Source organism: Halyomorpha halys, unplaced genomic scaffold, assembly GCF_000696795.3.
Source record: "Halyomorpha halys isolate HHAL.00 unplaced genomic scaffold, Hhal_1.1 Scaffold1181.1, whole genome shotgun sequence".
Lineage (NCBI taxonomy): Eukaryota > Metazoa > Arthropoda > Insecta > Hemiptera > Pentatomidae > Halyomorpha > Halyomorpha halys.
This window is the reverse complement of record NW_027108517.1, coordinates 264,956-284,925: the sequence shown is the minus strand read 5'-3', so window position 1 is coordinate 284,925 and position 19,970 is coordinate 264,956. Positions and strand designations below refer to the sequence as shown.

The 19,970-nt window shown below is 28.8% G+C and overlaps 1 protein-coding gene across 1 annotated transcript in view; it reads right to left on the bottom strand.

Moving 5' to 3' along the window:
* The window catches only part of zip (myosin heavy chain 10), a gene marked incomplete in the record, with an annotated part of 188,082 nt that overhangs the window by 10,424 nt on the left and 157,688 nt on the right, over positions 1–19,970 (bottom strand). Inside the window, 22 exon segments of the mRNA XM_067046836.1 lie at positions 2,492–2,686; positions 3,893–4,078; positions 4,244–4,345; positions 4,638–4,769; positions 5,584–5,895; positions 6,007–6,135; positions 7,087–7,295; positions 7,384–7,507; positions 7,605–7,787; positions 7,952–8,098; positions 9,303–9,426; positions 10,584–10,798; positions 10,905–11,042; positions 11,771–11,986; positions 12,122–12,350; positions 14,006–14,181; positions 15,221–15,385; positions 15,487–15,657; positions 15,745–15,897; positions 16,665–16,879; positions 18,709–18,852; positions 18,929–19,091. Of these exon segments, the coding sequence (XP_066902937.1) occupies positions 2,492–2,686; positions 3,893–4,078; positions 4,244–4,345; positions 4,638–4,769; positions 5,584–5,895; positions 6,007–6,135; positions 7,087–7,295; positions 7,384–7,507; positions 7,605–7,787; positions 7,952–8,098; positions 9,303–9,426; positions 10,584–10,798; positions 10,905–11,042; positions 11,771–11,986; positions 12,122–12,350; positions 14,006–14,181; positions 15,221–15,385; positions 15,487–15,657; positions 15,745–15,897; positions 16,665–16,879; positions 18,709–18,852; positions 18,929–19,091 (3,828 nt within the window).

Below are 19,970 nucleotides of genomic sequence, written 5' to 3'. Positions count from 1 at the left end.
ATTTTTTTCAGATTTTGATTTTTTTAAATTCTTTACGTTAATGGAATTAAAGTTTATACAACAATTTTCTATTCCAGAAAGATTTAATTTATATGATATAAATATTTAAAATTTTCTCCTTAGCAAAATATTTTCTTTATTTAAAAAAAAAAACATTTATACTATAATCTGACGTTTCGGAATCCTCTGACTTCAGGGTACTTTCTACTATAACAATAATAATCTTAGTAAGATTACAATAATAATCTTTCTCTTCCTGGCTCCCTATGTCCATAATTCATAAAAGCTAATTCATCAATTTTTTTAAAAATAAAATATTTCTGGGAACTACTAGTTAAACACTACAGTAACCTTATCGTACTGACAAGTTTACACTTTAAACTGAAGAATTTAACTTTCCTTGAATTATATAAAATTTTAAAAAATTGATGAAGTAATTTTTTTTTATGGATTTTAGACATAGAGATCCAAGAAGAGAAAGATTATTATTGTTATAATAGGAAGTACCCTGGAGATGGAGGAGGGCTTCGAAACGTTGGTTTGTAGTGTAAATATTTTTCATAATAAAAAAAAAATTTTAAAAAGGAGAAAATCACTAAACATTTATATGTTATTAATGTATTTATTTAATATATAACTTCTCCTAATATTTTTATCAATTTTATTTTTCAACATTCAACACATTTCAATACAATCACTCATATTTAATAAGTGTTAGAACCAAAATATTAAAACTATCAGTAAGTAACAAACACATCTTCTCCGTAATAGTATTGATGAGTAAAAATATGACTCATTACAATGCCTTTTAAGGTGGGATCCTATGATGTGTTGCACTGGGTGTCACGCATTATAGGGTGTCGCATATCTGTGATTTATTTTTATTAACTTTGACCGTAACCCATGTAGAAAAACATGACAATAGGTAGGCGACACAGGTGCCTTTATAAAAAAAAGCGTTGACATTCGGAACCACTCGCATTGTTCCTGGTAATATCCCAAATATAAGGCAAGTGCCTATCTGGGACTAATTTTTTTGGAAAGATATCTAGTCTTATATTCAGGCAAATACGGTAATATTGTTTCATTTATTTGGAAAAATGAAAATTAAAAAAGTTATTTGAACAAATATTAACGCTCATATCTGGAGCTAACAAAGATTGAAAAGTAAACAAAAATATTGAAGAAAGGACATTTAACTTTATTTCAATGCAGTTTAAAAAAAAAAATTGACATTTAAAATCTATAATTTGGTCGCTTAGAAAAAAAGCAGATAAATATGAGAGAGAGGATAATTTGAAATATATGCACTAGTCACAGCCAAAACTAAAATAAATAAATAAAAAATGTTGGATGGAATGAAATGATGAGTATTATTGAATTCTAAATATAACAATCTTTTAATTGTTCAACAAATCAAGGTAGAAAAGGAACTATATCAATTAGTAAAAAACATATAGTTTTATCTTTATCTACAATCTCTAATGACATAGTTTTACTGAATAACTTAAATCAAATATAAATTTCTTTATTTATGAGTGAGCTTTATAGCACGCACTTCATTCATTCGTAAGAATATAAAATACTTTGAGAAACAAATCTTCAGGAGCAAAGATGAAAGTAATTAACCAAATAAAAATCCTTATAATTTAGAATAATAGTTTTTATAAAACAAAAAGATTACAAGACACCACACATACTAAATGTACGACTTCAACTTTCTAACCAAATAATTAAAGGATAAGAACTATTATTTTTATTGAACTAAGATACATTTCAAGCTTGGACTTAATTAACGATTGGTAAAAATATTCAATTTTAAATGGAAAAATAAATTTAATAGGACTTGATCAAAATTAGGCTTTAGAACTAAGAAAATGAACTGATGTATAAAATAACTAAGCTAATTAGTAAAAGTGCTCTTAATAATGAAGTGTGCGATGGTTCAAAGAAAAGGAGTTTTGATTTCCACTATCTAACAGAGGAGAGGTATAATTAATTATATGAGGGTACAAAAGCAAAACGGCAATAAAATTTTAAAATGATAAACGAAATTTGATAAATAAATAAAAATTTATTTGAAAGCGGAGTGCTTAAGTCAAAGGCTGCTCTAGACGCTAATCTAACGTAAGGTACACAATATCGTCTTACCTCTTCCTATTTCCACAAGAGCAAGTGGAAAAAAAGAAGTTCAGATTATACTGATAAAACTTTTTTTAAAAATAAACCAAACCGACCTTTTTCATTAAAACAATAATTTCTCAAATCAAATGAATTAAATTCTTAAACCTTCATCATGGTGGCATTCATAATTACAATTTAGGGTTGTAATTCTGAATTTTTCATTAATATCATTTTATTTGAAACAAAATAACACTTTTAGCACTTGAATCAAATTAAATTAAAATTTTATTAACACCTACAATATACAAAGAAATAATTCACAGATATTTGCAAATTAACAACTATATATTAATAAAAATAAACATACATTTTTATCAGCAGTTCCTTGGTTGTTGGCTAATTCGTCAAGTTCAGCCTGCAGCTGACGCTTACTTCTTTCAAGTTCTTCAACCTTTTCCATGAGGTCATCAAGTTCTCGGGTAAGAGACAGCACTCGAGTTTCTTTTTCCCTAGCTTCCCTCTCAGCAGCATCACGTTCCAAAGCATTTTGCTCAGCAACTGCCTGTTAAGTGTAGAAAAATTATTAGAATACAAAATTTAAATAAATGAAAAATAGAAACATTAAAAAAAAAAAAATATGGCTGGCTTGAGATTAACCAAGAAAAGTGAAACTTAAGAACGAAACAATGTATTAATAATGATATTTATTTATTTTACAAAAATATAAAACATTTTTATTTAACTTATTATTTAATTATAATCACTAAATAATGTTTTATTTAATTATACTATTCATTTATGAAATTATAGTTTATATTATTATTTGTATTACTAGTAAATGTTGATATGATGATGGCTTGTGATAACTAAAATAAAAAAAGGAAACTCTTTACTACTCTTTTTCCTTATCTTATTATTATATCTTCTTATTAATTTTTTTTTGTTCAAATCTATCAACCATCTTGTGGGGGCTCCTCATCTCCAGATATTAAAGCAAGAGTCACAGAACTATCATCTCAACCCACAGATAAGTATTTCATTTGGACATTCGGTAGAAAAAAGTAGTACTCACTTTGAATTATGTTTCTTCACATAATGCATTTTACTAATTCATGTTTATTTTCTGAATTTATATCGAAATCTCCACTTGATATTATTGGAATTAGATGTAAATTGTCACCGTTCTCTATTAATCCCTATCATTTCACAACATGTCAGCACATTGATTTTTATTTTAATATTTTTTGTTAGTGTTAAATGAAATGGAATCTAATGCTAATTTGAAACATTTACCAACTCTACAAATACAAGCAAAAAATTATTTTTTTGATGTCATACAACACTTTTAATCTTTCTTAAAAGATTAAAGACAGTTTTATCATTATACCTCCGGAGCAGGTATATGTACATTAACATATTTTATTTTTTGTGATATCTACCTAAAAAACTTTTGATAAGGAGCAAAGCTGAACTGTGAGAAACATTTTTGAAACTAATGAAGCTGTTGAAAGGGGTATTGTATTGATTGATAATAACAAGAATTAGATTTGTACTGATTGAGTTAAGATAAGTAATTGATTAGGAAGGCAATACGCTTGTGATGAACTGAGAAAATTTTGTTTATTACCTTTAAAATATACCTCGGCTAATCTCTTTCCCAACTAATGCAAGTTCTACTCCTATTCATTTTAAATACTAAGCACTATTTACACTAAGTACAAAATAAATAATCCGATGAATAATTACATTCGACAATGTCCCATCATACCTTTTCTTCTGCTAGAGTCTTATCAAAGTTCCTCTGCCTCTTCTCCAAATCAATAACCTTGGCTCTCTGCGTCTCGAGGTCGATGGTGATATCTTCAAGCTCTGATTGCAGCTTCTTCTTGCTCTTATCAAGCTTGTCATTGGCTGTCTGCAATTCCTCTACCTGTCTCTGAAGTAGTTCAATGTCCTAATGGAATAGAAAAAAACATTAGTGTGGCTTATTATCATTAAAATAAAACCATGAGCTGTATGATACTACATTAATCATGAATTAGGTTTAATTTATGAAAATAAATTTCGATTTCGCTTGATGTAAATCATTTCTTAGAAAATGATAGATATTGAAACTTACCTTAAGCATTTTCTTACGGAGCTCTTCCAGCTGAGCAACTTGTTCCCCTTCTTCTTCAGCTTTTTTCTTCATCTCCGCACATTGCTGGTTAAGTGTAATAATCTGCCAAACAATAAATTATGAGATTTACAATGTTAATACATGAAATTAAAAGCATAAATAAAAATTGAAAAATTAATTTAATCCAAATAGCATTTATATATTTAGTTAGGTATAATTAAAAAAAATATTTCCCAGTAACTTTCTGTTTAACATTGCAGTTTAGATTAAGTACTGGATTTGCTAGTCCTGATTAGCAGGAATTTTGTATTTCTTTACAGCAGTATAATAGGCAGTGCATAAAAAATGAATAATGGTTATCTTAAACAAAACTAATAAATTTTAATAAACTGACCTGTTTTTCAAGATTCTTCTTGGACTCCTCCTCTTCTTCAAGTTGCTCTTGGAGCTGTTCTTTTTCGCTTTCGACTTGCCGCAGTTTTGAGCTTAGAGACAATTTCTGACGTGACTCTTCTTCAAGTAATGCCTATAATTGAAAATATACTTATACAGTTATTTGATTTATTGTCGAAGATATATACAAAGTGTCTACAGATATATACAGCCTGTCAATTGAATTCCTGGAATTCTACCTTCGTTAAATAAAATTTCTTGAATCCCTCCAATTCCTCAATTAAAGAAGTGAAAACAACTTAAAATGAAAAAAAAAAAAATTTTTTTCACAATATACAAAAATATTTTTTGTTAATGGATTGAAAATTACTAAGATCACAAAATTTGTCTATTAAAATATTATGTACTTTGGTCGTTAAAAAATAAGTAATACAAGAAATAGGATATATATTTGTTAACTATTTATAAAACGATGTTAATTAAAATCCAAATTATTCTTTGATTAAAATATAATTTTGATTTATATTCGCTCTCTTTTTATATGTTACAAGTAGTGATGAAAATTATGTCAATAATTGGAATAAAATCATTTTAGCCTATTTCACTGGAAGTTGCTAGGAGTAAAACAAAACCTTCATAGAATATAACAACTTATTTTTTTTGTTTCTAATTATGTAATTTGTTAAATAGGAGTTTAAAATACATTTGTTCTATTTTAGAACAATGTTTTAAGCTGGAATTTGATACTTATACATGATATTTAGGTAGATCATAAACAAAATGAAAAAAATAAATAAATGTTAGGGCAGCTACTTTGTTTTACATTATTTTAGCAATTTATTTTCAGAAAATTCCCTGACTTTACCCAACTTAACTTATCTGTAAGCAACCTATATCTATATGTATAAATTTTTGATGATTTTAATTAAAATTAGCATATAACACACCTGTGCTTCAAGAAGCTGTGATTCCATTGTGGCCGAGGCTTTGAGGGCAGCCGATGCCTTAAGCTCAGCCTCTTCTAACTGATTGTTAATAGAATCCGCTTCTTGTTGCAGCTTAACCATTTTGTCTGCCAGCTCAGCTTTAATCCTCTCAACCTCTGCAAGACGAGCTGATGTCTCCTGAAGAGCTGTCTCCGCCTGCTTCCTCCTACGTTCGCTCTCAGCTTTGTTGGTTCCAGCACTGGCCAGTTCATTCGCCAATTCGGCAGCTTCAGATTCCAACTGAGACTTAGCTTTTTCTAGTGATCCTTTAGTCTACAACAAAACGAATAATATTTATAAGTAATAAAATATATGCAAAAAATTAAAAAAATATAAGTTCACTGAAAACTTATATCTAACACTTTATTCACAGTAAGCACACACCTTCTTCAGTGACTCCATTTGCTCATTAAGGGCTGCAACTTCTTGAGTATGTTTGTGCCTCATTTCAGTCAAAGTGACTTCGTGAAGTTGTGTCTCCTCTTCCAACGTCTTTTTAAGAGTGGCCAATTCCTTTAAAATAAAACAAACAGAAAATAAATATAGCATTATTAATTACTTAAGTCAATTAAATTATAATTACTGAATACTTATTAATCATCATTTTAGTAATCAAAATTATCTGTACTACACAAAGTAGAAAATGATTCAATATAAAAAAAAAAAATTATTAATTAGAAAAAATACTATTTCAAATTACATTTAAATAAAACACAAAACAATATTTTGGTAATTTATATTATTGATTTATTTATTTTTAAGTATTTTATTAAAGTATTAAATTGTTTGATATTAATAAAATTAAATCAAATAAATATGATATCTGAACATAAAAAATATTCTAAATAATTTCTGTTAACATATATTTCTCTAAACTATTTTTATAATCCTGAATCATCTCAAAATTTTAAAGAATATGAAAAGTAATAACTATGTCTTAGTTACATGAGTAATCAAACTTAGTAACAGTCAACATGTAACAATATAATATAGAATTTTTACAATTGCTAGTGACCGAAATAGCAATAAACATTAAAGCTCCATTTAAAAAGGTTATAACTGAAATTTTTTAAAACGATTCTGGACTAAGAAAATAACCATTTTACCTTTGATTCAATAAACATATTTTCAGTTTTGGCACATAAGAACATTTGTTGAGAATTAAGGACAGCTTCATTGTTATCTGCACTACAAAATTAGGTCAGAAAGAAGATTTGTATAATGAAAAATCATTTTAAGTTTTGCAGTTGAAATATTTTTAAAGGGAGCCCTTCAAATATTAATCCAATAAACCATTTACAAGGGCCTAATTAAAAACAATATATCCTTATAGAATATGCACAAATTTCTAATAAAAATGAATTATTTTATAAAATGATTACTATAATGTTCTTTTCTTTCAAAATGAGCAGACAAATGGAACAATAAATCTATCAATCAGTTGAACCTTCCTCTATTATCTACCTGTTCTCTTTTGGTCCTCAACTCCTGTTGGGCTGCTGTTGTGTCGAGGGAATCGAGAAGTTCGTTCTTCAAAGCCTCTAATTCCTCATTCAGTTCACGTTTCTGTTTCTCTGCCTTGGCTCTGGCATTCTTTTCAGCATCCAGATCTTCCTGCAGCTCAGCGAGCTGAGACTCTAGTTCTCTAAGGGCTTTTTGGATGCCAGCTTTTCCTATTGTGGAAAAAAAAAAAAGACTTTGATTTTAAGGAAATTCTTTTTAATTCTTATGTTCTTCTGTATATATTTATAAAAATCAGACCTGCGGCTTCTTCATCTATCCTCATCAAAGATTGAGCAAGTTCTTCTTCTCTCTTTCCCAACTGAAGCTGAAGTTCTTCGACTTGTACTTTCCTTTCATTAAGTTGTTCTTTCAAATCGTTGACCTGCAATTAGATATATTTTAATATAGATATAAAAAATTCAAAATATAGATAAATGAGATTAAATAAGTACTATCATAGAGAAACAAATGTTATTTACCTCAGTCTCAACCTTCCTCTTGTTGCGATCCATTTCCTGTCGCTGCTGGTGGTCTTTCAGCAATCTCTCTTCCAATTCGGCAATGCTAGCTTCATGCTTCGCCTTCAGTTTCAGAAGGTGCTTTGCTTTCTCTTCCTCTTCTGCGAGTGTTTGGGCCAAGTCACTAGCTCTCTCCTCAAGAACCTTTCAAATAATAATTCACAATGGATAAGCCGAAGAACTTTAAGAAAAATAAATTCCATCTAAAAGCTGATTTCAGAATTTTGTTTTTAACATGCAAAGGAATCTATGTACCATGATATGCTGTTGAATCAATTGAAATAGTACAGAAGAATCGTGATGTGTACCTTTTTCTCTTTGACGAGCTTGCTGTTAGTATCCTCTGCAAGCGCGAGGTCCTCTTCCATTTTCTTAAGCCTGGCATCACATTGCACTTTCTCAAGTTGTAATTTTTGACGGGCAGCTTCTTCCTCCTCCAGTTGCTCTTCCAGGTCCTGTGTTAATTTATATTCTTTAATGAACACAACAGAGTAGTTCATCAGTTTTATATAAATTTCAAAAATGCTTACAATTCAATTGACCACGAGAAGTTGTACAATATTCTGATTGAACAGGGAATACCAAACAAGTTAGTAAATCTCGTATGGATGTGCATGAATGAAATGTTTAATAAGGTACAAATTGGTAATCATTATTCTGAAAAATTCAAGGTTCACTCGGGTTTAAAACAAGGCGATTCTTTATCATCTATCTTATTTAATCAAGTATTAGAATTCATCATTAGAAGTGTGATGAATACTGAAAAGGGTTTAACTTTGGGCGGTCAAATAAAAGTTCTTGGGCATGCTGATGAATTGGTATTATTGGGTAAGGACAAGGAAACTATAGAACTAAATATAACCACGTTAATAAACTCCAGTAAGAAATGAGGTATTGAAATAAATATGTATAAAACAAAACTATGGTTAGCAGGAGAAACAAGAGCAATTTAGATGATATAGATATGGCAGAAAATACGTTTCAACAAGTAGACAGGTTTAAGTATTTAGGTTTTATGGTAACTAGAAAAAAAATTTATGAGAAAATAAAAGCGAGATGAAAGGAAGGAAATGCTTGTTACTTTGCAACTTAGAAGCTGCTTAGCTCGTGCCTTCTATCGAAAAACTTAAAAATTAGAATTTACAAAACTATTATCATTCTCACTGTTCATTATGGATCCGAGACGTGACCTCTTACACTAAGGTATGAACAGCGCCTTAAGGTTTTCGAAAATAAATTATTACGTCAGCTATTCGGACCTAAAAAGGATGTATTAATGGGAGAATTTAGAAGGCTACACAACACTGAATTAAGCTAACTGCTCCCGGTAAATATAATTCATGTTATAGCATTGCGGTGTATAAGATGGGCATGTAAGGTTGTAGGGCTTAGTAATAAACGGATCCCTAAAATGTTAATAAACACTGAACTGATGGGTAAATGTCAGAGGGGTAGACCAAAATGTAGATGGGAAGATTGCATTAAAAATAATTTAGTAGAATCGGGTTTGTAGTGGCATCACTGAAAGGTTGTATGTAGATAGTGATTGGTGGTATTGGTGGCCTTTGGGTTCGCTATTATTATTGTATTATTATTATTATTGTATAATGACAACTTTAGAGTTAGCTTTCAATACAATCCAAATAAATTCATATTTACCTGAATGTTGAGCTGAAGTTTCTTTTTCTCATTTGCCAAGACATTGGATCTTTGTTCTTCTTCCTCTATTCTGGCTTCGAGATCGTGTAGGATTTCTTCAAGTTCTTGTTTACGGACGGCCAAACTGGAAAAAATAATTTTCTATAAGAGAAAATAGTCAATCATCTACATATAATATGATTTTTAAAAAACACAAGGATAGCCCTGATGAAGACCTAGATTGTAGGTTGAAACTTCGACAATCAATAAATAGTTGAAAACTAATTTCATTTTTCTTAACCACAGCCCTGACCTCCTCCTTCAAATTGATATATGGTCAACCATCTGTATATGATATGATTCAAAACTTTTTTCCATAGTAAGATAAAGTCTTATAAGAAGGGTTTAAAGATTACCAACTGGCAATCAACCACTATAAAACAAAATGGTGGTTGACATTACATCTACTAATTGCATAGAAAACAGCAAAACCGATCTAAGCTGTACTTTATATTGTTCATATTTAGAGAACTAAAATTTTTTTGGTATGGTAAAACTGTCATCCATAATTTTAAAACAAAGTGGAGTTAAAATTTTGTAATATTTGTATTCATCAAAAATTCAGATCAATAAGCCCAAAATCAGTGAAGATCTAATGTCAAACAGTTACAGTATGATTTAGTCGAACATCGCATTAACATAGAGTTTGTCAGAAAAACTAGCTAGGATATATAAGAAACATTTTTGTTTAAAACTTAGTAGGTTTATAATCACTTCATTTTACTTTATACTAATGTTTCATGTGAATAAGGTACTCAGTGAATAAGGAAGCTTATTCTGTATATAGGCAGGTTCAGAATCAGGGTATCCAACTGTGTGCTTCTCAATACAACAGGGAAATAGACTCTCAATATTATATTATTTTATTCTTATAATCTATGAATCCTTTTGGGATTGAATTAGGAGTTAGCTTATTTGTGTCCTCTCCTACAAAGACTCTCCCTCCTTTCATAAAACCACATTTGAAAACCTCTCGACTATCAGAAGCTTTTATAGCTTTTTAAATCATAACATATTCATAGTTATTCATTACTTACAGCAAAAAATCAATGTTTACAAAATAAATAATATCAAATAGTTGAACATTCTAAATGATGAAAGCTTTCCTTAAGTTTCTCAAGTAACACAATGAACAGTCTACAGTGTTATTATTCCTGAACGAAGGATGGATAACTAACAAGTAGGCAATACGAATAACTTGTCTTCCAAAAATTCACTAAGAAACTATATATATATTCGTACCGAGCACGCATCTCCTCTGCTTCAGCACACAGTTCTACTTCGGCTTGCAACTGTTCAGCGAGAGCAGCCTTTTCTTCTAAAGCAAGCTCTAACCTCCTTTCATACTCCTCTTTTGTCCTTTGTTGAGTTTCCAACTTTTCTTTAACTTGTTTAAGTTCATCTTCTTTCTGAGTAAGCTTTTCTTCTTGTTTGGTAACTTCAAGAAGAGGTTTAACCTGAACAGAAAAATAATGATGTAGCATTGATAAAAAAAAAAAAGTTGAAGAAAATCAAAAATTTAATTGTACGTACGCACGCACACACACATGTAAATGAGCATACCTTGGTGTAAAGACGCCACCATTGCCAGTTCCTCAATTTCAAATAGGCAGAACAGTTTCTCTGGATGATCCTGATGGCATTGAGTTGCTGCATACGTTTCTGGTAGTTTCTCCTTGCTAGGTATCCCCTACAGAAGGCCTGAAACAGTCAAATGAGTAATAGAGTCATCAAATCAAAAAAGTAGGAAGAAATTAACCCAATAATAGAGACATTTTTCAGGATACAGATATCGGCAATGAATTACTTAAATAACATTAATTTGTATGAATTATCATAAAAACTAACTCAAAAAATTCCAACGATCTTAATAAAACAATAATAATTTTCTTATTTAGCTTAATTATTAGCTTTTATTATTACTTTTAAAAAATAATTGCAGTTCAGCTATAGATGTTCCTTAATATATTTAAATATTGGTCAGAAATGAAATGTATATTAAGAATATTTTAAATAACTTTTAGCCATACCTTAGTTTACTTTTATTTCATGTTATTTGTTCTCTTACTTTGCTACATTATTTTAGTTGTTTGTATCTTTTTTAGCCCTACAAAGTCCCCACGAAATGTTGACTCGTAATAAATTATTATAATTATATAATTATCAATTGAGTTCTTTCTTTTGACCACCTTCCTTTAATGTGCTACACATGGTCAATTAACGATTAACCAATTAATTTATAATAATTTTTTCTTGGTCCAGTTTTCTTTAAGATCTATTGTTTTCATTTAAAACTAACAAAATATATACCTACTTTGAAATAGAAAAAAATTATTTAAATTTGTATTTTGATTTTATTAACGTAGAAATAGATGACTTAACAGAAGATTTATATGGTTATTGCAGATGTCATTTATGAATAAACATACCTGGAAATTGACAATAAGGTCTGTGATCTTGTAGTCTCGCTCCTCCTCTAGATGAGCAAGGACACCAGCACGGAAGAAAATCTTCGACTGGCCAACTCGGTATAGATTAGGATCAAGCTCCAAGGAAGAAATCATCTTCTCACATGCTTTCTTACCATCCATGAATCCTTTCGGGATAGCATTAGGAGTAAGAAGCTCATATCTTTGTCTGAATTCCTGTAAAAATTTATGATATTCATTTTTAAAGTACTAACATAAAGATAAACCTGCAATAGATAATTAATCAGTTGGCTTTAAACTGTGTTACATCTTAAGTGAAAGTTAAGATAACCAAGCAATATGATATATTACCTGGAAAGGTATTCTGTTGGGGAAACCTTGACGACATATCCTGATTCCTTCTAAGACACCATTGCACTTGAGCTGGTCTAAGACAAGAGGTGCATCGATCTTGCCAGCCCTCTTCTCGTGGTTGGGCAGGATACACCTCACGAAATTGGGGTTGGTATTCCTTAACGTGATCATCAGCTTAGCCAACTGTTCTTTATACAACTGCGAAACAGTCCGGAACATTCCCTTCCTATATGTCAAACAAAAAAATGTAGGATATTAGACAATATTCGATGCTGAGGTAGCATGCAATGATACGAAAGGTAATGAGTGATGTAGACTTACCGTTCAGGACCACTACAGGTGGGATATGGAGTGAAAAAAAGGTGAAAAGTTTTTTTAATAGAAGAAGCGAAAAAATCATGCACAAATTGTTAATTATCATTTCAATTTCTACAAATAATCCCTAGCCTACAAATAGTTTTTACTTTTTTTTTTTTTCAAACATCATTCAGTTGTAATCTAAACCAACACTGAACAAAATCTTTTAATGATTAAATTTTTCAAAAGTTACCACACTGTGATATTATAATATTAAAAATTTATCACACACTAAAAATGTTAACTAAATTTATTTTTTCCTATAATTTCTTAAGAGGCTAGTGCAAATTTGACTATAAATCATTATTGAAGAATAAATTCATTCACTATTCCACACTGAAAATGATATATATGTTTCAGGCAGCAGCAGTCACCATTAAACCTACAGGATACCTGAATGTAATCCCCAAATAATAAATGATAAATTTATTACATGATTCTATTATTTTTTTTTTTTTAATTTGTGTTATTTTCCATTGAATACATAATTTTTATTTCAAAATGAATTTTTGTTTTTTATTCACGAATAATTTAATGCTAAATTCATTTTCATGACAAATAAAAAAAAGAAAAGATTGTATTTAATTTGACCCATAATTCTTCAGATTAGATCTTTCAAAGAAATTCTTCAGTTTTATAGCTTTTAATAATAATCCAAATAATTTTTAAAAAATTGTTTTTGTTTTAATTAAAAAATAATGACATATTAGTATGCTAAAAATTATTTGATATTAAAACGAGATCCCTCTTCCCTTTCCCAAAAATCAGCTTTAAAGTGCATAGGTGAACTAGAAATTTCCACAATATTGCACACTAATCACAATAAAGTTTAGATAGAGATAGCTAAAAATTTCTTTCTTAGCTAAGAAAGAACAGAAAGTAAATACCCATTCCAAAGCATGAGTGTATCGGCCAAGCTGATTCAAGTGTTCCTTCCGCATTGATTGACAATGTTTACAGAACTTATAGTGCACAGGCATGCAGGTGTTTTCCCAATAATCTCTCCATAAACACATTTCTAATAGCACGATTTTAGCTAAATACACAAAAATATTATTTTATAAGTATAATCCTCAACTAAAATTCATATAATGATAACTAAAAAAATATATATACCGTAAAAGAAAACTCAAATTATAAAGAACTAAATTCAAAGATGAAAAAAGTACAGTTTGAGATAGATGAAAATGGAGAGATTAATAACATTGTAAATCACTAAAAGTGACTCAAATATCTACCACAAAACTCTGCAAATATTTAGCACACAGCTGTTTTTGTAAACAGCCTAGGTTTAATCATAAAATTACCACACTATCAACATTTTACTTATTGAAAGCCATAAACCCAACCTGATTTGGCATCTGATACATAGATGTTTCTTAACGTATGGTCTAAGCATATCAAGTAAATAGGATGAAAGCAGGATAAAAGATGCTAAAGGAAAATGGTTTTAAAAAACGACGGAATGATGGCAATGAGGAGGCGATGAAATGGTGATAATGAATAACTTATACAAATACAAACCTGGTCCTTGCTCCGAACTGGGTATCACTGAGGGCTTGGTGGGCCATTCCAACGATTTCGGCATCTTTCCAAATGTGGACTACAAACGGGTCCTGAGAAGACTGTAGCAGAGATACAACGTTTTCATTCAAAGGGTCCATGTTCTTCATTAACCACTGGTTGGCTGAATAATCAACCTGAAATAATTTCAATTATAGATATATAATATAATAAACAAAACAAAAAAAAAAGACTATAATAAATATTTCTAATAAAATACTTATTTTGATCTGGCCCTTGTTAAAAATTTATCTTGTCATAACATGAAATCATCAAAATGTAACTGGTAATTCACATTCTCAAATCAAATCGTAAAAACATAATAAATATTTCTGATAAAATACTTATTTTCATCTTGTTCTTGTTAAAAATTTTAAATGTGATCAAGTGGTGTTTTTGTGAAAATGAAATTATATGCTAACTATTTGTGTCTCAACCAAATATATACTTCATTATTGGCAAAATTTTTAAATAATCATTAATTAACTAATCATAGATACAAAACTACCACTTGATTATATCTAACTCTATTCTGACTAAATAGATATAATATTCATTTTTTTTTAAGTCTGAATATATGAAGTAAAACCAAACCATTATTGGTATTTTTTTTTATATGAATTCAATGAAAGTCATCAATAAAGTGAGTCGAACTTTTAACTCACTGTTTGACCCAATTACAATTATCTACCAGTTTTTTATATCAATCATGTATTAAATTAGCCATAATGCATTATTACTGTGTTTATTTATATAGAAATGGATTATATAACAAAATAAATTAGTTCAGAAAACCACCTATAGTGCTGAGCATTAAAATAAAACTCCACTTAATTGGGTCTCAAAATTAATTAGTGGCAAAACAAAATAAAATAACCGGGTGTGACCACGATTAAAACACAAAATTACTTATATACGACAATTAAATTTCATTATAGATTAATATACATATCACCTATATACTACATTTTTTATTGAATTTTAATATTAAGCAAATAAATGAGTAAAATTAATAGTGGAGTTTTTTCTTTATACACTCCCAATAAGTGGGATTTTAATACATATGATTTCATTATTTATCTTTTAAAGTTTTATTTTTGTTTTCAGTTTTATCACACTATTTTAACCCTGTGTTATCGGATAAGAGAACCAAGTATATAGGAAATTTCAACTTACCTTTCCAGCATAATGGACAATAGCGAAGTCAGCTACACCCCTGAAGTCAGTCTTGAGGAACTTGGGATGGATATTGTGAGCACTGACCAACTTGTCAACAAATGTCTTATCAGTAGCTTTAGGGAACCAACATTCTTCATCCAGAAGAGCCATCACACCCATTGGCTAGAAAATTATATCATTCATTGAAGAGTATTTAAACAACACAATGAAACAATGAATGTTGAGGAACATAGAAAACACCAAATAAAAAAATGAATAATTACTTTATCAATGAGGTCAATGGTTGGTTGAAGATCGAGGCCAAAGTCGATAAACTTCCATTCTATTCCTTCCCTACGGTACTCTTCCTGTTCTAAGATGAACATAGTATGGTTGAATAACTGTTGTAGTTTTTCATTTGTGTAATTGATACACAACTGCTCGAACGAATTCAACTAAAAATAAATACAAAAATTATTAATAAAATATTTCTAAATTTCTAACAATTCGAAAAAAAAAAAAAATTGATAAGATGAAATTACATCAAATATTTCAAATCCAGCCATATCGAGTATACCAATGAATGATGCACCCTGCCTTTTGGTCCTGTCCAATGAGCGATTGATCCTGTTCACCAACCATCTAAACATCCTCTCGTAGCAGGCTTTTGAAATGGCTTCAACGGCAAACTCAACCTGAATAAAAATAAGCCATATGAAATTAAAACAAAAATAAATAAGTAGCAGAGTAAAATTGTTTTCTAAACTCAATTATTATTATTGGGAATAAAAATCATTTAATGGAGGCTTTTCTCTCAATATAACTTCTGTCGTTATGAGTAGATCAACATCAAAATTGAATTTTGCTAAGAAAAATAAAAATACTCATCAACAAGTTATTAATTAAGATATTTTTTCTTCTCAAAACCAAAGGCCATTTTCAATTTAAATTATTTTATATTCAATAGATAAGAAAATTAAGTTAATGTATTTCTTATATAAGGTAAGTTGGAGTAACTGTGTTCGTGGAGCAAGAGTTTGAATTAGGAAATATCACAAATTGTTTTCTTTTGAAAGCTAAAATAGAAGTAAATATGATGGACTTATTTTAAATTATGGTAGATAGTAGCTCTCCCAACAAATCAACTTAGAAATAAATTCCCAATCATACCTAGCCCAACTTACCTTAGTTATTTTTCTCATGAAACAAAAATTATCAATTTTTGAAACTTACATTAATGTCTGACAGCTATAAACGAGAACCATTTTATAAATTAGAACTGATCTTTTTAACTATCTCCCACTGCCAAGAATAACTATTACTACTATAAAGTAAATGAACAAACTACATCACAGTACCATATTATTATATTACAAATCCTATAAACAATAGTACATTTTTAAAAAACCTATAAACATTTTTAGAGAAAAGATAAGTACATTAACCTTATTGAAGTACATACCTGCTCCTTTGTCTGAGCCTTAGTGACAAAGTCCCTTCCGACTTTTATCCTCGGTCTTAAAAATGCCTTTGTCATGTCCGTTATGGACAGGCCGAGGAGGTGAGCAACTTTCTGGGCGACTGTGTTGTCTGGGAGAGTAGCCTGGTCGGAATTCCTTTCTTGTCGGAACTGCATGCTACCGAATAACATCACAGCACTGACTATCCTGAAGATGGCTGGAACAATTTATTAAAATAGTAAAGATTATCTAATAAAAAGTGTATAAATAATCCATACTAACTTATCTGGATAAAAATATATAATAATAACATTAAATATTTTAACTTCATAAAATACTACCTGAATTATATTTAAGTAATAGAAAAAATCCAAGGTGTAAAAGATATCATAAACATGTTTCCTACTTTAGTTTAATTTGTTACAACCATTTATGAGCCATACTATTAATAAAACAAATTAAAATAAAAATTACATTTTCTACAGGTATATGATAATTTTATTTCATTTTTTAAAAATATTAATTAAGCATTCTACCATTTAATTTATATTTATGTTCCCTAAATTATATACTTGTTATAGTTACTATTATTATCATATTTTTATATCTATTTTCCCCGTTAATAATGGTCATCTCCCTTCTACTCTGTCTGTACACTTCTGCTTTTTTGTCACTCTTTCCATACTTTTCAACTCAAACAGGTGGAAGGTTCTGATTTGTTTTTTACTTATTTTATGATAATTTTTTTTAATTTATTCTGAACTTACTTCCTTAAGTTTCCGTCTTTTAATGTGTTAATCTTTTTTTTTTTATTATTATTTCCTGAAATCTACTTTTTTATCTTTACTCTCCTAATTATTTTATTTTTTTATAAATATTCTTATTATTGTCTCTTTTATACTGTAACTATTTTTATTTCTTCTCCTGTTATTACATTTCTTGTTCGTTTTAGTTCATTATAATAGTTTACATAATTTTTTTTTTTAATACAATTTTCTTTTCATTTATATTTACATAATTTTCAACCATAACTTAAATTACTTTTGTGTATCTCGCAATCCAACATTGTCAAAATATTTTTAGTTGTTTTTGTATCTTTTTTAGACCTGATGAAGCAATACAAGTAATTCAATAGTTACTTTAATAAAGTTAATAAAAGCTTTATTTGATGTTGGTAACTTAATATAAAGTGTTCATGGTAAGAATGATATCCTTTCTTTTTTTTAAAGTCTGACTACTAAGAAATAGGGTTAGCTGGAGGTAAAAAGAAAATAAATAAATGAAAACACTAAGTTCAATAAAAAAGAACTAACTGTTACAATATTATTAAAACTTTAAACATCAAAAAATAAAAAAAATTAATATTCCATTTTAGGCACCCTTGTGTTAAAGATTCATTGATGTTTAATAAAGAAAAACAAAATAAGTTATTAATAATTATAGAGAATATTAAATGAGAAATAATGGTATAAGAAAATTATTATAGTGGCTAAAATAAGTAAGAAATAAATTTTAATGTATTTCAAATACACCATACATTTCTTCATTTTATTAAATTTTTTTTTTTGTTTCAGGTGAGCATAAAGAATTTTTTAAGGGAGCGTTCTTATTTTATCATGAGACAGTGAGTAATTATTAAATAGTTATTTATATCAACCTCCAAGATGCTATCACAAAAAATATATTTAACAGATTCACGGCTGTGAATTTTTTTTATAATTCCAATAAAATAATTCTTGTAGGTATATACTAAATGTTTTTTAAATTCCTTAAATAAAGTTTACTTCATCTTGTATCTCATATTCCTAAAAAATTGTTTTGTAGTACATTTTAATTTCTACGAAATATATTGATCAAGTCAATATTAAAAGTTTTTTCTTGCATCCATGCTGAATTTATTTTTAACCAATTAGGATGATGGGTAAGTAGGATTATACTATGCTTTAAAATAAATAAAAATATTTCTTGTAGGTAATGTTGTGTATAAACACTAAAATAAAATGAGTTTATTTTAGTGAATTATAATTAAACCATTATTAAAATTACCTGCAAGATCTTCATCTGTCATGCCCATAATTTTCATTGAGTCAACAGTCGCAGAAAACTCCGCAGCATCATCAACTCCAGGGACCGAAACCATGCCATTGCTTAAGAAATGATAATTTTTTGGATCTTCAATAATGAATTCCTCTGAAAAAATTAAATGAATAAAAATTAAGATCAAACGTAATGTATATATTTTAAAATAGTTGAATTAGGAAATTACTTTTGTATTCCGGAGTAGCTCCAACTAATAACTGATAAAAGATGTGGAATGTCCTTTCTTCTTTAGCCTGTCGAATAGCTCTAGATTTTTCAAGAAGGTAGGTTTCAATATTAGCGCCAGCGATGTAGCCTGATGCATCAAAATTAATTCTAATAAATTTACCCTAGAAAAGAAAAAGAAAAAGAAATTAATGAGATTGTTAAAATAAAAAATATCCAAGTTTTAAAAATATACTTTTAGGTAGCTTCGAACATATGCAATTTTGTTTTTACTACCAATAATATTCTTAGGGATACGTATGTCTATCAAAATACAACAAACTGAATTTTTTTTAGTAAAAAGCAAGTCTGTTCCAACTAAAAACACAAGACTCTAAACTAAATTCATACATTTTCAAAAATTATCTAAAAACAATTACAAATAAAGAATAAAAATATAAGTAAAATAAACAGAACAATAAATTTCCTTTCTAATGTATTAGTGTAGCTTTGGGTTATAAATGGAAATTAGATTCCTATGTGATTGCATATTTATTTAGTCCACACACGCTTTAAGCAATTATCATTAATTTTTTTTATTTAGACTATTTAGAGGTAATTCAATCCATAATTAAATAGTTTATTTTAGAAAAGTACAAAATTATAAAAATTTACTTTTTAACAAAGTCAATTCACATAAGGTAGAACTATTTTGTAACAGAATTCTAAAAATTTTATCATAAAATACATAATGATTTTTCGATTTTGCAAACATTCAAATTGTAATGTTGATATGAAAAGAATATGGTCCGGGTGCGGTCAAGAAAAACTCAAATAGTAGAAATATACTATTTTAATGAGCCAATGTTTCGCCCCATGTTGCAGAGCTTCTTCAGGGCTGCGGTCAAGAAAAACTCAAATAGTAGAAATATACTATTTTAATGAGCCAACGTTTCGCCCCACATTGCAGGGCTTCTTCAGGGCTAAAAAAGATACAAACACATAGTTACAAAAGGAAAACAAAAACATAAGTGTAAAATAACAGGGGTATAAAATGTAAAAAA